Source organism: Aotus nancymaae, unplaced genomic scaffold (genome assembly GCF_030222135.1).
Source record: "Aotus nancymaae isolate 86718 unplaced genomic scaffold, 86718_ANA_hifiasm-v0.15.2.pri h1tg000051l, whole genome shotgun sequence".
Lineage (NCBI taxonomy): Eukaryota > Metazoa > Chordata > Mammalia > Primates > Aotidae > Aotus > Aotus nancymaae.
Window position 1 is genome coordinate 16567632 of NW_026988465.1, and position 15960 is coordinate 16583591.

At 43.3% G+C, this 15960-nt stretch overlaps 1 protein-coding gene across 1 annotated transcript; it reads left to right on the plus strand.

The window, feature by feature from the left end:
* Window positions 1-2845: 2845 nt before the first annotated feature.
* On the plus strand, window positions 2846-6155 carry ID4 (inhibitor of DNA binding 4). The gene is made up of 3 exons (XM_021665338.2): window positions 2846-3674; window positions 4044-4102; window positions 4683-6155. Exons 1-2 carry the CDS (start codon window positions 3234-3236, stop codon window positions 4086-4088), a joined length of 486 nt encoding a protein of 161 aa, XP_021521013.2. The 5' UTR covers window positions 2846-3233; the 3' UTR covers window positions 4089-4102; window positions 4683-6155.
* The last annotated feature ends 9805 nt before the right edge of the window (window positions 6156-15960 follow it).

Consider the following 15960-nt stretch of genomic DNA (forward strand, 5'->3'; position numbering starts at 1 on the left):
TCGAGCAACTCTCCTATACATGTTTCATTCCAGGTTCCTACTGAGGTATATTTTGGGACTCTCTAGCATTTCCATGACAAAAGGATTTGGGTTAGCCCATCTTACTTTTTACAAGTGCAAGTGAAACACTTCGATGTAAAAGAGAGACATCGACAGACTAAATTACCTTCTCTGCACAGTAGAAATAATGTAGCTTGTAAGGTTTACCCAAAATCTGATTGATAATTGCTGGGTAAACTCTGTTTTGAACTATCAGTGCCAGGAGTCTTTCATGATTTCAGCTTTGATGTCACGTAAGTGTCTCTATCTAAGAACACAAAAACATACGATGTGTAGCCCCTAGTACTCTCTGGTTTCATGGACCAAAAAGTGCAGGATCATATTCCTTATTCCCATAGTATAGCCCTTTAGGTAGCACTTTAGTTTTTTAATGTCTTCATGCCTTCCAACCTTCAAAACAAGGAGTACAATAACTGCTGCTGCCTACTCTGCCAGCAGGATTTACGGATCACATCTTTCCCGGGTGTTCTTGATCTTGCGGCTGAGGTACATTCCTCTGAAACCACCCCATCCACCCCACCCACACAGAGTAACTCACTCTTTCTAACTTGAAGCCCGTCACACAGAGCATGTCCAACAAAAGCTGAAACTTTAGTATTTGGCACTTGTCACACCCAAGGCATGGCTTTCCGAGATTTAGCAAATTCCAAAAAGGTCGATATGATTCTTCCTTTGTGTCACATATTCAAAACTTAAACTTTAATCAAGTTAGGAGATGTAAAGTTTTTAACTGTAAGTGTGTCCTGGGCACATCAGCATAGTTTTGTTTTGCCAAACAGAAGAAAGTCTTGGGTTTTGAATTTGGAAGCAATTTTTAAACTCTAGGAAAGAGAAAAATCAATGGAACAAAACATCTGTACATACAACCATTTATTACTATCATCTGTGCTCATATGACTGGCTCCAAGGTAACAGCTTACCCCAGTAGTGCTGGCTTCTTCAACTTCCCAATTAAAATCACAACATTTTCTCTTTATTTGCATTAACTTAAGGATGTATATGACTATGCCTGTCTTTAGAAGAAAGCCCTTCTTTTGAGTTTCATAATTCTGATTTTCTCAGTAAATGTGTATATACACCATCTATGTATGCACATAAATGAAGGAGAATGTCATTTGTTTCCAAACAATTATTAGAGGCAGTTACATACAAGGATTAGGGGAGAGGAGGGTTATTTCGTCTACCTGTGAAACCAGCATTAAATAGTTGCTCCTCATTTCATCAGGAAAAAGGAATGTGCTCTGGGGAATAGTGCAATAGTCATAAAGTACTGACACAGCTAAACAAAATATCTGCCTGGTGCAGGCATTTCAGTTCTGGGAAGGGATGTAGAAAGGAAGACGATGAAGTCCATACAGGGGGTGGACAGGAAGAAATGAGGTCCATGTCCTTTTCTTTCAATTATCTATGAAAATTAAGACACCAATCCATGTCATGTACATGAATGAAGAAAATTCTTGGGTTAATTCATCTCCAAGCATGTCTAAAGGTGGGAGGGTTTGCAGAGTGAAGGCACTCAAAATTCATTTCCCCATTGACTGAGAATTTTTATGCTCATTTCTCATCTGAAGAGCTCAATTTTTTCTTGAAGGGTACACACAATGCCCACCAAAGCTCATTGTGCAATTTTATTTTGAACCTTTGAAGGACAGCTTTTCTATAAGAAATCTAACACAAAAACGCCCTTAATTAACAGGCTTTTTTTTTTTTTTTTTGGCAAGGTGGGGCCCAAGTAGGACCCCAGAGACTGGAAGTGTGAATTTTAATGCTTTGTTGTCAAAGGAGGAGACTCTGGACATTCTCATCACCTTATTTAAAGCGGGGTACGCTGACTAATACGTGAAGCTGTGCATTAATGGCCTAAATTAAGTTACAGGTATGAATTTTACATAAAACAGATTAATATTATATGTCATAATGGAATTTTAAATATTCCGTGTCCATGCATTTTTAATCTTTACGTGCTCTAATTTAATGTGCAAGGCAATTGCATTTCTTGAGCCCACTTTTGCATTTTAGATGGGGTAAAAGAATCTCCCCCTTCGTTTTTGTTTTATTTATATTCCCTTCACCAAAAACTGCATTCGATTCGGCATTCTTTCCTTCTTTTTTTTTTTCTACTTTTGCTAAGCTTTCGCATTTTTTAAAAAGAAAACGGAAAAGCTACACATTCCATTCCATCATTATGGTTTCGGCAAATGTGAAAAGGCGAATAATGAAACGGAGAGGGGAAATAGAGAACAGAATGAACGTGCCTTCTTGCACAGCGCGTCTTTCTGAAGGCACTGGAATCCCGCGCTATTAGGAGTGGCAGGGTATCCGCGAGCAGGGCCCAGGCGCTCCTCCAGCAGCCGAGGCGGGGTTGGGGGGCGATGGAGAGTGAATTCCAGCCGCACATTCCCGCAGTTCTTCGCAGGAACTTCGCTCTCTCTTTTCCCCTCCCTTGGGCACACAGCAGCCTGGCCCGACTCCCCCCCAGCTCTCGTTTCTCAGAACCCGGACCCACAGCGTTGACGGAATGGAGTGCCCTTCCCATTGGCCCGAGCGCCATTCCCCCGAGGTGGCACTGCTCGCCTGATTGGCTGGCCACTCCCGACCCCCCGCCCACTCCTCCACCCGGCTTCCCGCCCCCCAGCACCGCCCGGAGCCCCGCCCGCGCCTCTCCCTCCGCGCACCCGCCCGCGCGCCCAGCGGGCCCCTCTCGGCTCGCGCTGCGACCCGGCCCGCGCGCTGGCCCCGCCCCCAGCACCCGGCTCTATAAATGCAGCTGCGCGGCGGGCTGGGCGAGAGCGTAGTGGAGGAGGCGCGGTTGTGAGTAGTGCTGGGACTGGGGCGATCCCGGGCTAGGGGAGCGTGGCAGCCGCGGCCGGGCTTAGTGGGAGCTCCAAAGGGAGTGACTGGGGGACCCGGACGGGCCACTTTTCTGCCGGTGCTTTTGCTTCTCCTTGCCTTTGGTTCGGGCTGAGCGTCACCTGCCGAGCAGAGATCCCCTCGCAAACCCCGGAGCGCCCCTCCGGTCAATTGTTGGGCTCGGGAGCGTCGCGGTGCCCCGAGCGCGCCAGGCGCGAAGGGAGAGGGAGCGGAGCCGGCCGCGGACGGGGCCCGAACCTTGCCCGCCCGCCTCCCTCGCTCGCCCCGGCGGGTCCGCTCGCGCAGGGCGCAGGGCGCGCGCGATGAAGGCGGTGAGCCCGGTGCGCCCCTCGGGCCGCAAGGCGCCGTCGGGCTGCGGCGGCGGGGAGCTGGCGCTGCGCTGCCTGGCCGAGCACGGCCACAACCTGGGTGGGTCGGCAGCCGCGGCGGCGGCGGCAGCGGCAGCGCGCTGCAAGGCGGCCGAGGCGGCGGCCGACGAGCCGGCGCTGTGCCTGCAGTGCGATATGAACGACTGCTACAGCCGCCTGCGGAGGCTGGTGCCCACCATCCCGCCCAACAAGAAAGTCAGCAAAGTGGAGATCCTGCAGCACGTTATCGACTACATCCTGGACCTGCAGCTGGCGCTGGAGACGCACCCGGCTCTGCTGAGGCAGCCGCCGCCGCCCGCGCCACCGCACCACCCGGCCGGGACCTGTCCAGCCGCGCCGCCGCGGACCCCACTCACGGCGCTCAACACCGACCCGGTGAGAGGCCGGGGGCGGGCGCCGCGGGGGCGGGAGGTGGGCGACGGGACGCGGGCGCTTGCCCTCCTCCCGGCAGAGGCCGGCCGGGAATGACAGCCCCCTCCCCCTGCTCCTCTGGGAGCCCCGGGCCGCCGGCAGCGGGCCGGGCTCGGCGAGCGCGGGTCCGGGAGAACGCACAAGGTGGGACTCGGGGCTGAGCGCTCCCGGGGCTGTCAAGTCCCGCCCGATCCTGGAGGGGCCCTCCAGGCTGCAGGCCGGGGTGGGGGGCGTCGGCGCGCCGGCCCGATTTCCGAGAACGATTCAGGGACCGAGGCGAGCGCGTCGCTGGCGCCCGCTCACCTTTGCCTTGGTGTTCGGTTGCTGTTCCAGGCCGGCGCGGTGAACAAGCAGGGCGACAGCATTCTGTGCCGCTGAGCCGCGCGGTCCAGGTGAGCGCGCAGTTCCCGTCTCGGGTGGCCGGTCACCAGAGACACCCGTCCCCGGGGGCTTCCGGCGCCAGGCACCGCGGTGTTCTCTGCCCGCAGCGTTTCTGAGAGCAAACTCCCGAGCAAGTAGACACCCTCTCTCTCCCTGCCACCCAAGTAGCAAGTGAACCCGTACTTCGCCTTAGATCTCAAGGTTCACTCGCAGTGGAGACGAGCCAGCCCTTGTCCCCGCCGTCCCCGTGCTGCGCCTGGTGATCAGCGGGCCCTTCTGCCTTCCCTAGCCCCCGAAGGAGGGCAGGCACCCTCGTGGACATGGGAGCTGCCCCGGTGTCCCCCACCCCCGTCAGTCTGTCACCCACAAAGGGGGACGCAGGCAGGGCTCCGGAGTGGGTCTCCTCCCTGGGCTTCCCGAGGGCCGCAGCTGCCTGCTCGGCGCCTGGCCCGGTCGCGGGCTGCGGGTGTTGTCTGACCTGGTGGTTTGTTTTGGGTTGTTGATCAAGCATGTCTTGAGTTTGGTCGGTGGCGCCAGTTAGTCTGCAGCGAGAAGGTTCACACACCCCCTCTATTCATTCCTCTTCCACAGGTGTGCGGCCGCCTGAGCCGGAGCCAGGAGCACTAGAGAGGGAGGGGGAAGAGGAGAAGTTAGAGAAAAAGCCACCGGAGGAAAGGAAAAAACATCAGCAAACCTAGAAACGTTTTCATTCGTCATTCCAAGAGAGAGGGAGAGGAAAGAAAAATACAACTTTCATCCTTTCTTTGCACGTTCATAAACATTCTTACATATGTATTCTCTTCTGTCTCTTCATTTATAACTGCTGTGAATTGTACATTTCTGTGTTTTTTGGAGGTGCAGTTAAACTTTTAAGCTTAAGTGGGACAGGACTGATAAATAGAAGATCAAGAGTAGATCCGACTTTAGAAGCCTACTTGCTGACCAAGGAGCTCAATTTTTTGTTTTGAAGCTTTACTAATATACCAGAGCATTGTAGATATTTTTTTTACATCTATTGTTTAAAATAGATGATTATAATGGGGCAGATAACTTTTCTCTGCAAGAATGTTACATATTGTATAGATAACTGAGTGACATTTCATACCATGTATATATAGAGATGTTCTATAAGTGTGAGAAAGTATATGCTTTAATAGACTACTGTAATTATAAGATATTTTTAATTAAATATTTTTTGTAAATATTATGTGTGTGTTTTTTTAATCTGTGGGAATATTTCTTTTGGAAAATTATTTTTCAGCTCTATTACAGAGCTCTTGATACCTTCAATGTCTTTTCTGTTTGGCCTGGATTTTAACTTGTTTCTGTTTTGCCCAGTATAGACTTGGAAATAACAGTTAGTTATAGCTAGTGGTCTTGCATGATTGCATGAGATGTTTAATCACAAATGAAACTTGTTCTGAGTCCATTCCAATGTGTTTTCTTTAACATAGACTGAAATCTTTGTATTTGAAGCATACATGTTGAAAATATACCTTATCAGTTTTAAGTACAGGGTTTTATAGTGTAATATATACAGAGTAAGTGTTTGTTTTTCAACTGAGGTCAATATGGATTCTGAACAATTTTGCATATGGGATGAGGAAATGCTTGGATCCTTAAGGAGTTTACGAAACCTGCTGTTTTATCAAAGTGAGAAAAAATTGCATATCTTCATTTTACACTAAAGCTTAATGTCACTAAGTTTCATGTCTGTACAGATTATTTAAATCATAGAAATGAAAAAATGTTCTCTGCTTGCTACCAAAGGACAAACTCTTGGAAATGAACACTTTCTGCTTTCCTTCCTCCAAAGAATATTAATAGGCAACAGTGGGAGAAAAAAAAAAGGCATAATGGCAAATCCTTCAAGCAGGGATAAAAGTCGATCTTAACATTAACTTAAGCAGACCAAAAATTCTGATGACCGCATCTAGATTATTTTTTTATAAAAATGATTTTCACTATAGCTATGTTAGTTACGCTAAGCTACTGTCCAATCTCTTGTGATGTGTAACTTTTACATGTGAATATTAAAGTAGATTTCTCTGTCTTGTACTGTGATTTCTGGTCTCATTTCTTTAAAACCTTACCCTTATTTTTTTTTTAAAGGCTCTTTTTTTTCTCCTTAAGGAAGGTAATATTTTCCAGGTTAGATAGGACTATCAGGGTTTGTGAACATTATGCATTTAATGTTATGGGTACTTTACACACAAGTTAGATGGAATTTTTAGAGTGAAAGAGAATTAAGTAGGATTTAATTGAGTGCTTTGTAAATAGTCAACTGTGTGTATAACGTGGTCTGTTTGATTTTTAAAAGGAAAGGATTTGTTTCAGATTATACAAGAATAAAAGTATTATAGACCCAAGGGACTTTTTATGAGGTCAAATTCAAATATTTATATGAATATGAAATACCATGGTCCCCAGTAGTCAGTTGAAGTGGCAATGTCTAAACAGAAATGAACAAAACTAACGCTAGTAGGTTAAAATCAATCAAAAGGTTTAAAAATTGATCCTATCCTCAGTGTGTTATTTCCTCAGCTCTGATATTTTACTGGTCTTTGAGTATTTTTAGAATTTGATGTATTTGATGTTGAACCTTATAAAGTCAAAAGAACTGCTTGTTTAGATGAGGTTTATTTTTATTTTTGATATTATTCATTCTTGTCACACATCAAGAAGAAAACACTAGAGCACTGCTGGAATTCCAAATCTGAAGAATTCTAACGACTGCATTCTTTGTTATTAAAAAGGGCACAATCCTTCCTTTTTATTTGGCAGTTTAATTTCAGTAGGAAGCATGTCACATGTGCACTGTTGGTTAGAATTATGCATCTGTCATGCCTGACTGCTGAACCCTACCTAAGCCTTTGGGCACAGTTTAAAACTTACGCTGGTGGACTATGAACCTCAAAACAAACGGATATTTCTGGGTTTTGAGGATAGATGTTACTCCTCAGTTAAAGTTTATATTTGGGGCATGAAAAGCTAAAAAGAAAAGTGTTACAGATACTATATTTCAAAGAGTTGGCGTTTTCCCTTTGGCCACTCAAGCAGCATTTGATGTATCTAAAGAAACAAAGTCATTGTTTATTTTTTAAAAAAATTACATGCAGTTGTACAAGATACTACATTCCATAGAAATGCTGGCTATGTCCTAACCAGGCAACCAGATAACAAAAACAGTTTGAGTCTTTTATCTAGGTAGTTCTGATTATTCAGATACTTCATTTAACAAAGGAAAATATCGTGACTTCTCTCATTTCATTTGTAGACTTTTCATTATATGGGCACAACCAAAGAGTCAGACTCGTTTAAAACCCCAGAAGGAAAAAAAGTATCCCACACAGTGGAAGCTGTTTCTAAGAATGTTATAAAATCCTGACATCTCAGACATCTCATGTTAAAGGAAAAATACCTTTTCATTTCAAAGAACTGATATACTTTGGTATTGTGTAAACCTTACTCAAGTTTATTGTCAAGCTTTAACTGCCTTTTTAGAACTTTTTAAAATTTTGACCCCACGAATCCATTGTATTAGTTGCCTTCTATAACAATAAATCTTCACTGAGCAAAAGGTTCTGGAGTTTGTGGTTTTTAATTGACTTTTACTGAGTTATGCATTTTTTCATTACCAAGAATGGGTCTCTTGATGGATCACCTCAATTATTTACAGTGTTTCTTACCATGTTATGAAAAATGGCAAAATGAATGGAAAGAAAATCTAGTTTGAATGCTGGTGAAAGCTTCTACACTCTAGTGCCTGCTTAGAATAGGAAGCAATATTCCTAAAGAAGGCCGCAGGATGATGTCCAGGGAAAACTAATTAAAAAAAAAAAGTTAATGTAGACAGAATTTATTTCACAGTAGTACAGAGCCAAATGAAACTGGCTCTGCCTTTCTAGCTAGTGCACTTTAATTATATATATGTTAATCAGCCCAGATAGCCCTTGGGTCTCAAAAGGGCCAGACACTAAACCTTGCAGGCTTACGAGGAAGGAAAACCTTCCCGTTTCTACTTTGCCAGTCCAGGAAATTAATTTAACCTGTTTCAGAATGAATCTTAATAGGGCTGCCCTCAGTAGGTATTCTTCAGATCCAGATGATTTCTTTCAATTTCAACCCATGGTATTTTGCAAAAATATTAGTTATATTAATTAGAACCATTGCCCAAAAGGTTTTAGGATTGTAACTTACAGTTCTACCTTGAGCACTGATTTGATCGATAACTTTAAAAGATAAAACCCTTACAAAAGGGAACTAATTTGTTCAAGGGAGACAACCCGCAGTCATATATACTTAATTGAAAATGCTCTCAAATTGCAATGAATTTTTTAAAGTGTGTTTTGCATTCAAGTGCCTCCTTCACACTTCTTTATATCCTGGCTCCTGCTAAAAAGTTTTGCCTAAGTGCTAAAACTTAGGTCTCAACCACATTGCCAAAGGTTTTCTATACTTACCAAAGCAAAGCAAGTCCATTATGAGGGTGTTGGAGTGCCATCATTTTTAAGTCTTCACAGTAAATTCACACATGGGATATGAAAAGAGCTGTAAAAATTGAAGTAACTTGAAAAGTCCCTCTGAGTCCATAAAAGAGGAAACACATCAGTTTCTGGGGAAAGAAGAACAAAACGCATTATCTGTATTCCACTGGCTAAGATATAACTGAAGAGGAATTGAACTTAAAGTGTTGAAATAAAGAGACCCAAGAAAAATTTTCTACATGAATCCATGAAATTTTTTTCAGTAAGAAACCTCACACTTTAGCTAGAATGATCTATGCCATTACATGAATATTAGCAAAAGACACAAATTCCTAGTGAAACAAGACACTATTATTTGCTTTTAATTACTGTTTCTCAATTCTTTATGATATAAAATACCTATAAGGACTTAGGAAAGGCATATAAGAGTCACATTTTAAAATTTATCTTTTATTTCAAAGTTTAATTTCCAAAGGAAAGATTGTAGTTGTAGAATTCTTCATGCAAGTTCATAGACTGTTTCTTAAGTATTTAAATATCCTCTTAAATATTTCCCAAAATATTTTAAACGTTTTTCAAATAGTATTTCCTTCATAAGATTTAGCAGTTAATTGAGTGACTGTACTTGAATATGAGTGTGTATGTCTAAAAATAGTTCCCTGACATATAGAAAAATATCTTTCAAAAGGGATTTTTACTCCAAAAAGTGAGTAAACTTACTTCTATTTTCTCTCCAGTTTTAGTTCCTAAGATTGGAGATTTCCATAAAGATGTACCTTCCATTTTTTTGGACTGCTATATCCAACCATAATATGTTTGAGCATAAGGGAGAACAGAAATGAGAGAACAGGTAAATCAACTGTCGTGTATAAATCATCTCCTAGAGTTTGGTTTTAACTTCACAATTTCAGAGAGAGAGAGCGAGAGAAAGGAGGAAGTTCTTATTTGTATGTCAAACCTCAGAGAAAGTCAGGAAAACAGACATAAACTTAGAGACCAAAATTTTGCAACTTACTAAGCAATAATTCTTGGAAACACTTTTCATACAAGTTCAACCTGAGTCCACAGCTGTAGTTAAAACAAAGTAGGCTTCTTTGTTTGAGACTTTTCTTTGCATGTCCTGCGGTGCCTAACCAAGTAACCTTGTAAAATATTTGTTGAACTGAACTGAATGCTCCCTTAAGAGCCTCTTCTCCGAGTACTTAGTCACTTCTCCTTTGCCCTTTCATCTGCATTGGGTTGCAATTGAGCTTAAGATCAATATATCTAACTGCCTCTGTCCTCTCCACCTCTGAAAAGGAGTAGATTCAAAATAAGATTTGATGGTCTTCCCCAAAACTGCCCCTCTTTCTGAATTCCTTATCTTGGCTGATGCCACCTGTCATCACTCAAGTCAGAAACCTGGGATTGTGCCTGTCTCCTGCCCCATCCTATTCAACTGAGCACAAGAACTCCTGCTAAAATTCTCTCAGCTCCTCCCCAGCCTTCCAGCTACTCTATCAGTATCTGTATCTCCATTTCACATCAGAATTCGCAGTCAGTTCCTAGTCTAGTTTCCTTGCCTTAACTTTATCTTCTCTATTTTCCATCTGCTCTAACTGCATGACTCCTCAAGAGTCATGCTCTGCCTATGCAGGCAAATCCAGTTTCTTGGAGCAGCATGCAAGGTCTCCTCATGACCTGGACCTATGGATCCTTCCAGAGTCATTCCCGGCTGGGCGTGGTGGCTCACGCCTGTAATCTCAGCACTTTGGGAGGCTGAGGCAGGCGGATCAAGAGGTCAAAAGATCGAGACCATCCTGGTCAACATGGTGAAACCCTGTCTCTACTAAAAATTCAAAAATTAGCTGGGCATGGTGGTGTGCACCTGTAGTCCCAGCTACTCGGGAGGCTGAGGCGGAAGAATCACCTGAATCTGGGAGGTTGAGGTTGTAGAGATTGTGCCACTGCACTCCAGCCTGGGGACAGAGTGAGACTCTGTATGGGAAAAAAAAAAAAAAAAAGAGGAATTCCTACCAGTCCTTTGTCTCCTCCACTTCTGGCTGACTTCAAGCACACATGTTATGATAAGATCTTGCCCCCTACATGCTAGACAGCAAAGCATGCTTATTTTGTTAGTTTTGACAGTGTATGATTGATTTCCTGAGAGTTAAGAAGGGAGCAACTTCAGGAAGGATACACGTGGACTATAGAACAATGAGGTGAAGGAGGGGGCACCTGTCCAGATGGCCAAACCACGTAAGTCAGCCTTGCCCACCTATAAGTAAGAGCTGAACCATCCACATTCAAAATCCTCTTTCCCTCTTTCTTTCTCTGCACGTTGTGACACCCCCTGCCTCGATCCCAGACCCTCACTCTCACTCTTGGCTGTTGCTAAACTCCTACCTGACCATCACCCAAGACTCAGCTGTCACCTCTTCAGCAAAAATTATCTGATGCCTCCCCTCCTCACCCCGCAAACAGCCTCCATGCCCCCTGCTACATTATAATGATTTTCACATGTCTGTGTTTCTGGTAGATCCCTGACCCTCCAAGGATTCCAGACCACAAGTACTAGAAGAACATTCCTGTAACTCTTTGTGCCAGCAAATCTAGCAAATTCTTTGCAGCTCAAAATTGCAGTCTGGAGATTTTCATTATCTTTAAAAGCCTTTGGCTGCCTTAAACATGGAAAATAGATAAGCTGCGTGTTCTTGAGAATGAAGGAGTGTGGTCAGCCTAGGGCAAAGAGAGTTGGAAGGAGAGACTGAGAAGGGGGTAAGAGAGGCTCAGCAGATCCTGTATCCCCAGAGAAAACAAAAAAGAAACAGTCCTGACCCATGCTGGAATAAGAAAACAAAGACACGTCAGTGCCTGAGATGAAAATGTGGGGTAAGGAGAGACGACTCCCACTGACGTAGGTTTTGATGGGTCTGAGCAAGCAGGGGACTTGGGAAAAATTGTACAGTTTAGTCTCTGCATGTGTTTCTTAGGCCTTTACTCTCATGAATTTGTGAAGTGACGTGGGATGGATCAGTCACAATTAATGCAGTGAATCCTCATGAGTCAGTCTTGAAAGGGCAAGCTTGTTGCGTGAATGGGAAAGACTTTCACAGATAGAAGTTTTCATTACCCCTGCCATGATCTGAGGCCCTCGAACTGGAATCATATAATTAGAAACCTGGAGGCTAGGCACGGTGGCTCACACCTGTAATCCCAGCACTTTGGGAGGCCGAGGCAGGTGGATCACCTGAGGCCAGGAGTTCAAGACCAGCCTGGCCAACATTGCAAAATGCTGTCTCTACTAAAAACACAAAATAGCCAGGTGTGGTGGCAAGTGCCTGTAATCTCAGCTACTAGGGAGGCTGAGGCAGGAGAATCATGTGAACCTGGGAGGTGGAGGTTGCAGTGAGCTGAGATTGCGGCACGGCACTCCATCCAGCCTGAGCAACAGAGCAAGACTCCATCTCCAAAAAAAAAAAAAAAAAGAAAGAAAGAAACCTGGATATGTATTATAACATTCCTCTCATTTTCCAGGGAAGGAGACAGAAACTCAAAAGGTAAAGAGATAGAGTCAGATCTAGAACCTGGTTTCCCCATCTCTAAGCCAGGGCCACAAAGTTCAGTGTGGATGGATTCTCTTCCAGTTTACTCTTCAGTGGTTTATCTCGTTCCCTCTCCTCATCTACAACTTGCCTCATGTTCTTTCCTAAGAAGGTGGGGTTCAAATCTTGAGCAAATAAATATTAAATGCTGGACTGATCTGGCTGCCTTTTTAAAAAGAGAGCAGAGGTAAAGTACTTTAATAACAAGGATCAAGAACTGCAAAGCTCTTGGACAAATGAGCAAAGGCAATTCAATGAAGAAAGATGGTCTTACTGTTGAAAACAAATGATGATGGAATTAACTTAGGCACAGACCTTAAACCTCTTACAAAATTATCTCAAAATGGATCATAGACCATTACATTGTAAACATAAAGGGGAAAATCGAAAATTCTAGAAGAAAATTTTCTAGAATTTTCGAGAATTTTTCTAGAAAAAACATCTATGTGATCTTGGATTTGGTGTTGAATTTTTAGACACAATACAACACCAAAAGCACATTCTGTGAAAGAATTTCAACCTGTGTTGTCCTCCACAATTATATCCACTACATGTGTGTGTGCAGACCTATCCTTCAGTCTATGGGAACAGTGTGGAGTGGGGAAAGGGCAGAGACTCTCTGGCCAAGCCCAGAGATATGGGTTCTAGTCAGAGGTCTGCGCCTCTTTAGCTGTGTCCCCTCAGGCAAGTCACTTTTCCAGATTCCAATTTTCTCATCCGTAAAATGAGCATATATTAATCCTAACCTAGCTCAGAGGGTTCTTACAAGAGAAAAAGAAAGTAACATATATGAAAATATTTACAAGACAATGGTTATAATTTTGGTATATATAAAAATCATCTGCAGAGATCTTTAAATGATGGGTTTCTGAGTTCCACTAATCCAGGTCCCCCCACCACTGAGATTCTGATTTACTGGGTATGGGGTTACCACCCAGAAGTCTGCATATGAGCTTTTCCCTGGTGAATGAAGCAAGTCTCCCAGGAACCCTATTTTGAGAAACAGTATTGTAAGCCACAAAATGATATGTAGGTGTAAACCATTATTGTTATGCCACACACGGTGTGTTTCTCCTACTCTTTGACACCGATTTCCAATTTCCCAGGAGCTCTCATCAAGTAAAGAGGAAAGGTTAATATAATATCAACAGAAGTGGCAATAATAGCTCATGGAGGAGGGAAGTTGGTAATAGTAGATGCCCAGGAGGGAGCTCCTGCGTATGTGGGACCTTGGAGTGGGATCCTAGAACAGGTCTAGGGTCAGATGCTGAGTCCTCTATACCCTTGATTTTCATTCCAATCTAGCTATGTGTCAAAACGTTTACAATAACCCACTTTGTTTTCACACTAAAGCGTTTTATTTTCTGAGGAAAAACCTAAAAGAAAGAATTTTCACCCTCTTCTATGTCCTTCCAAATCATTACCTTCTCTAATTGCCTCTGTGTGATGTTTGGGAAGGCTACTAGGCCTATGTAGGCAGCCATGAGCAGCATTGCTTTAATGGTAAAGAGATTCCTCTGGAAAAACAAATTTAGAAAAATATATTTTATTTCCCCTAGTGTAGTATACCATCCTAAGGGATTGCCTATAGCATGATGTAGAAAAAGAGGTTAAATGGCCGGGCACAGTGGCTCACGCCTGTAATCCCAGCACTTTGGGAGGCTGAGGTGGGCAGATCATGAAAGGAGATCGAGACCACCATCCTGGCCAATGTGGTGAAACCCTGTCCCTACTAAAATACAAAAAATTAGCTGGGCATGGTGGCGTGTGCCTGTAGTCCCAGCTACTCGGGAGGCTGAGGCAGAAGAATCACTTGAACCAGGAGGCGGAGGTTGCAGTGAGCCGAGATTGCACCTGGCGCCAGAGCAAAACTCTGTCTCAAAAAAAAAAGAAAGAAAGAAAGAAAAAAAGGCTAAATGATCTTTTCCCAACTGCTGCATTTGCCTTAGAACTATCCTAATTCATGACCATCTAACACTAAGATGCTAAATCCATGTAAAATTGGGACATGGTATGATACAATTATACCTTAATTTCATATATTAGATTCCTTCTTCATAGAATTGTATATAATTTTTATGAATTAAAAACAATGAAGAAAAAAATAGGTTCAATTCTTCTAAAATTGAATAAGATCTTTTATAAAAGGAAAAATCAGTAAGTGTGTAGAATTAGATTCTGAGCTCTAACACTTACTGTGGGACCTCAGGCAAGTTACTTAACCTCTCTCAGCCTTTTTAAAAACTTTCTCTTCTAATGGTAACACAGTACTACTCAGCCCTGAGAGTCCCCCCTAGCACAATGTCAGGCACATGAGCTTATTCAGTATTTGTGAAGTTCCTCTGCTCTAATCGTTTCTATCTGTATTCATCCTGCTGCTTCAAGGAGGTAGGTTTTCAGCAAGTTGCATGCTTGCTGAAGAGGGCCAGGAATGATTAGTGTGTGCCTGCCCTCTTCCAGTACGAAAATGGGGTTAAGAAGAATAGGGGAGCAGGGTGTGTGTGTGTGTGTTCAGTCCATATGGAGGTCAAAGATTTCAAAAATGCACAAACATTTCAGGGAGAAGAGGTTTTTAAGCCTTCCCAGTGCAGAAGCTATTTTCTGTTTCATTTATTTCTCTCCAGAATAAACCTGAAGTTCTCTGCGCACCGAAGACATAAATGACATAAATGTTGATGGAAGGAGAAGGATCTGAGGAAAGACGAGGGTCTGAGGAAAAAGAACTGCAGGAGTGAGACAGCAGAAGAACCAGGTGACAGCTTCCAGGAAATCCAAAGGAGGCCTTGTTTCTGTTGCTTTTGCTGTTAACATGGTCAGATGAGATGCTTGTTTGCTTTTTGATCTATTTTCTGATAGTTAACTTAGTGGTCTAGGACTGATACAAACGCTGGGGATGGGACAGAGGGAGGAACTCTATACATGAAACCCGAGATTCAGGGCCAAGTCAGTGGGCCACCCTAATAATATTCTCCTGGTAGAAAAACAATTTTGAAAACCAAAGACATAATAATAGAGTGGTACAGAGTATACCAAGTGGTATTTAAGAGACAGATTAAGGTTGAAAACAGCACAAAACTGATATATTTCTTCATGTCTTAGAAAAATGTACCTTTTATAATTTATGTTTAACATAATTTCTGGTGGCTATGCTTCCCTAACTAAAGCTGAGATTAATTCAACAAGGTAGAGACACCCATATTTGGAAGTTTGTTATGTTCCCTGAAATAATTCAATGAATCAGAAAATACTAGAATTTTGAAATAAAATCGAACTCCCTCATTTTACCGAAAATGAAACAGCCTGTGACGCTTTAAGATGTGCCTTTGGAGGCTGGGCATGGTGGCTCACTCCTGTAATCCAGTACTTTAAGAGGCCTAGGCAGGAGGATCATTTCAGCCCAAGAGTTCCAGACTGGCCTGAACAACATTGCACAACCTTGTCTGTATAAAAAAAATTTATTTTTTTTAATTAACCAGACATGGTGGCATGTGTCTGTAGTTTCAGCTGCTCAGAAGGCTAAGGTGGGAGGATCGCTTGAGCCCAAGAGCTTAAGGCTGAAGTGAGCCACGGTCGCGCCACTGCACTCCAGCCTGGGTGACAGAACGAGACACTGTCTCCACAAAAAAAATGAAAATAAAATAAAATGTGTCCTTCGGAAGATGACTTAAGGTAGGGGCAGAGCTGCCAGCAAAATTTCAGGGCTTCCAACCCACAGTCAAGGAGCCTTTATTGAGTTCAGTATACAGCAGAATCATTTATATTATCAGAGTGTTTCTTTTTTTTTAGTATTTATCTTAG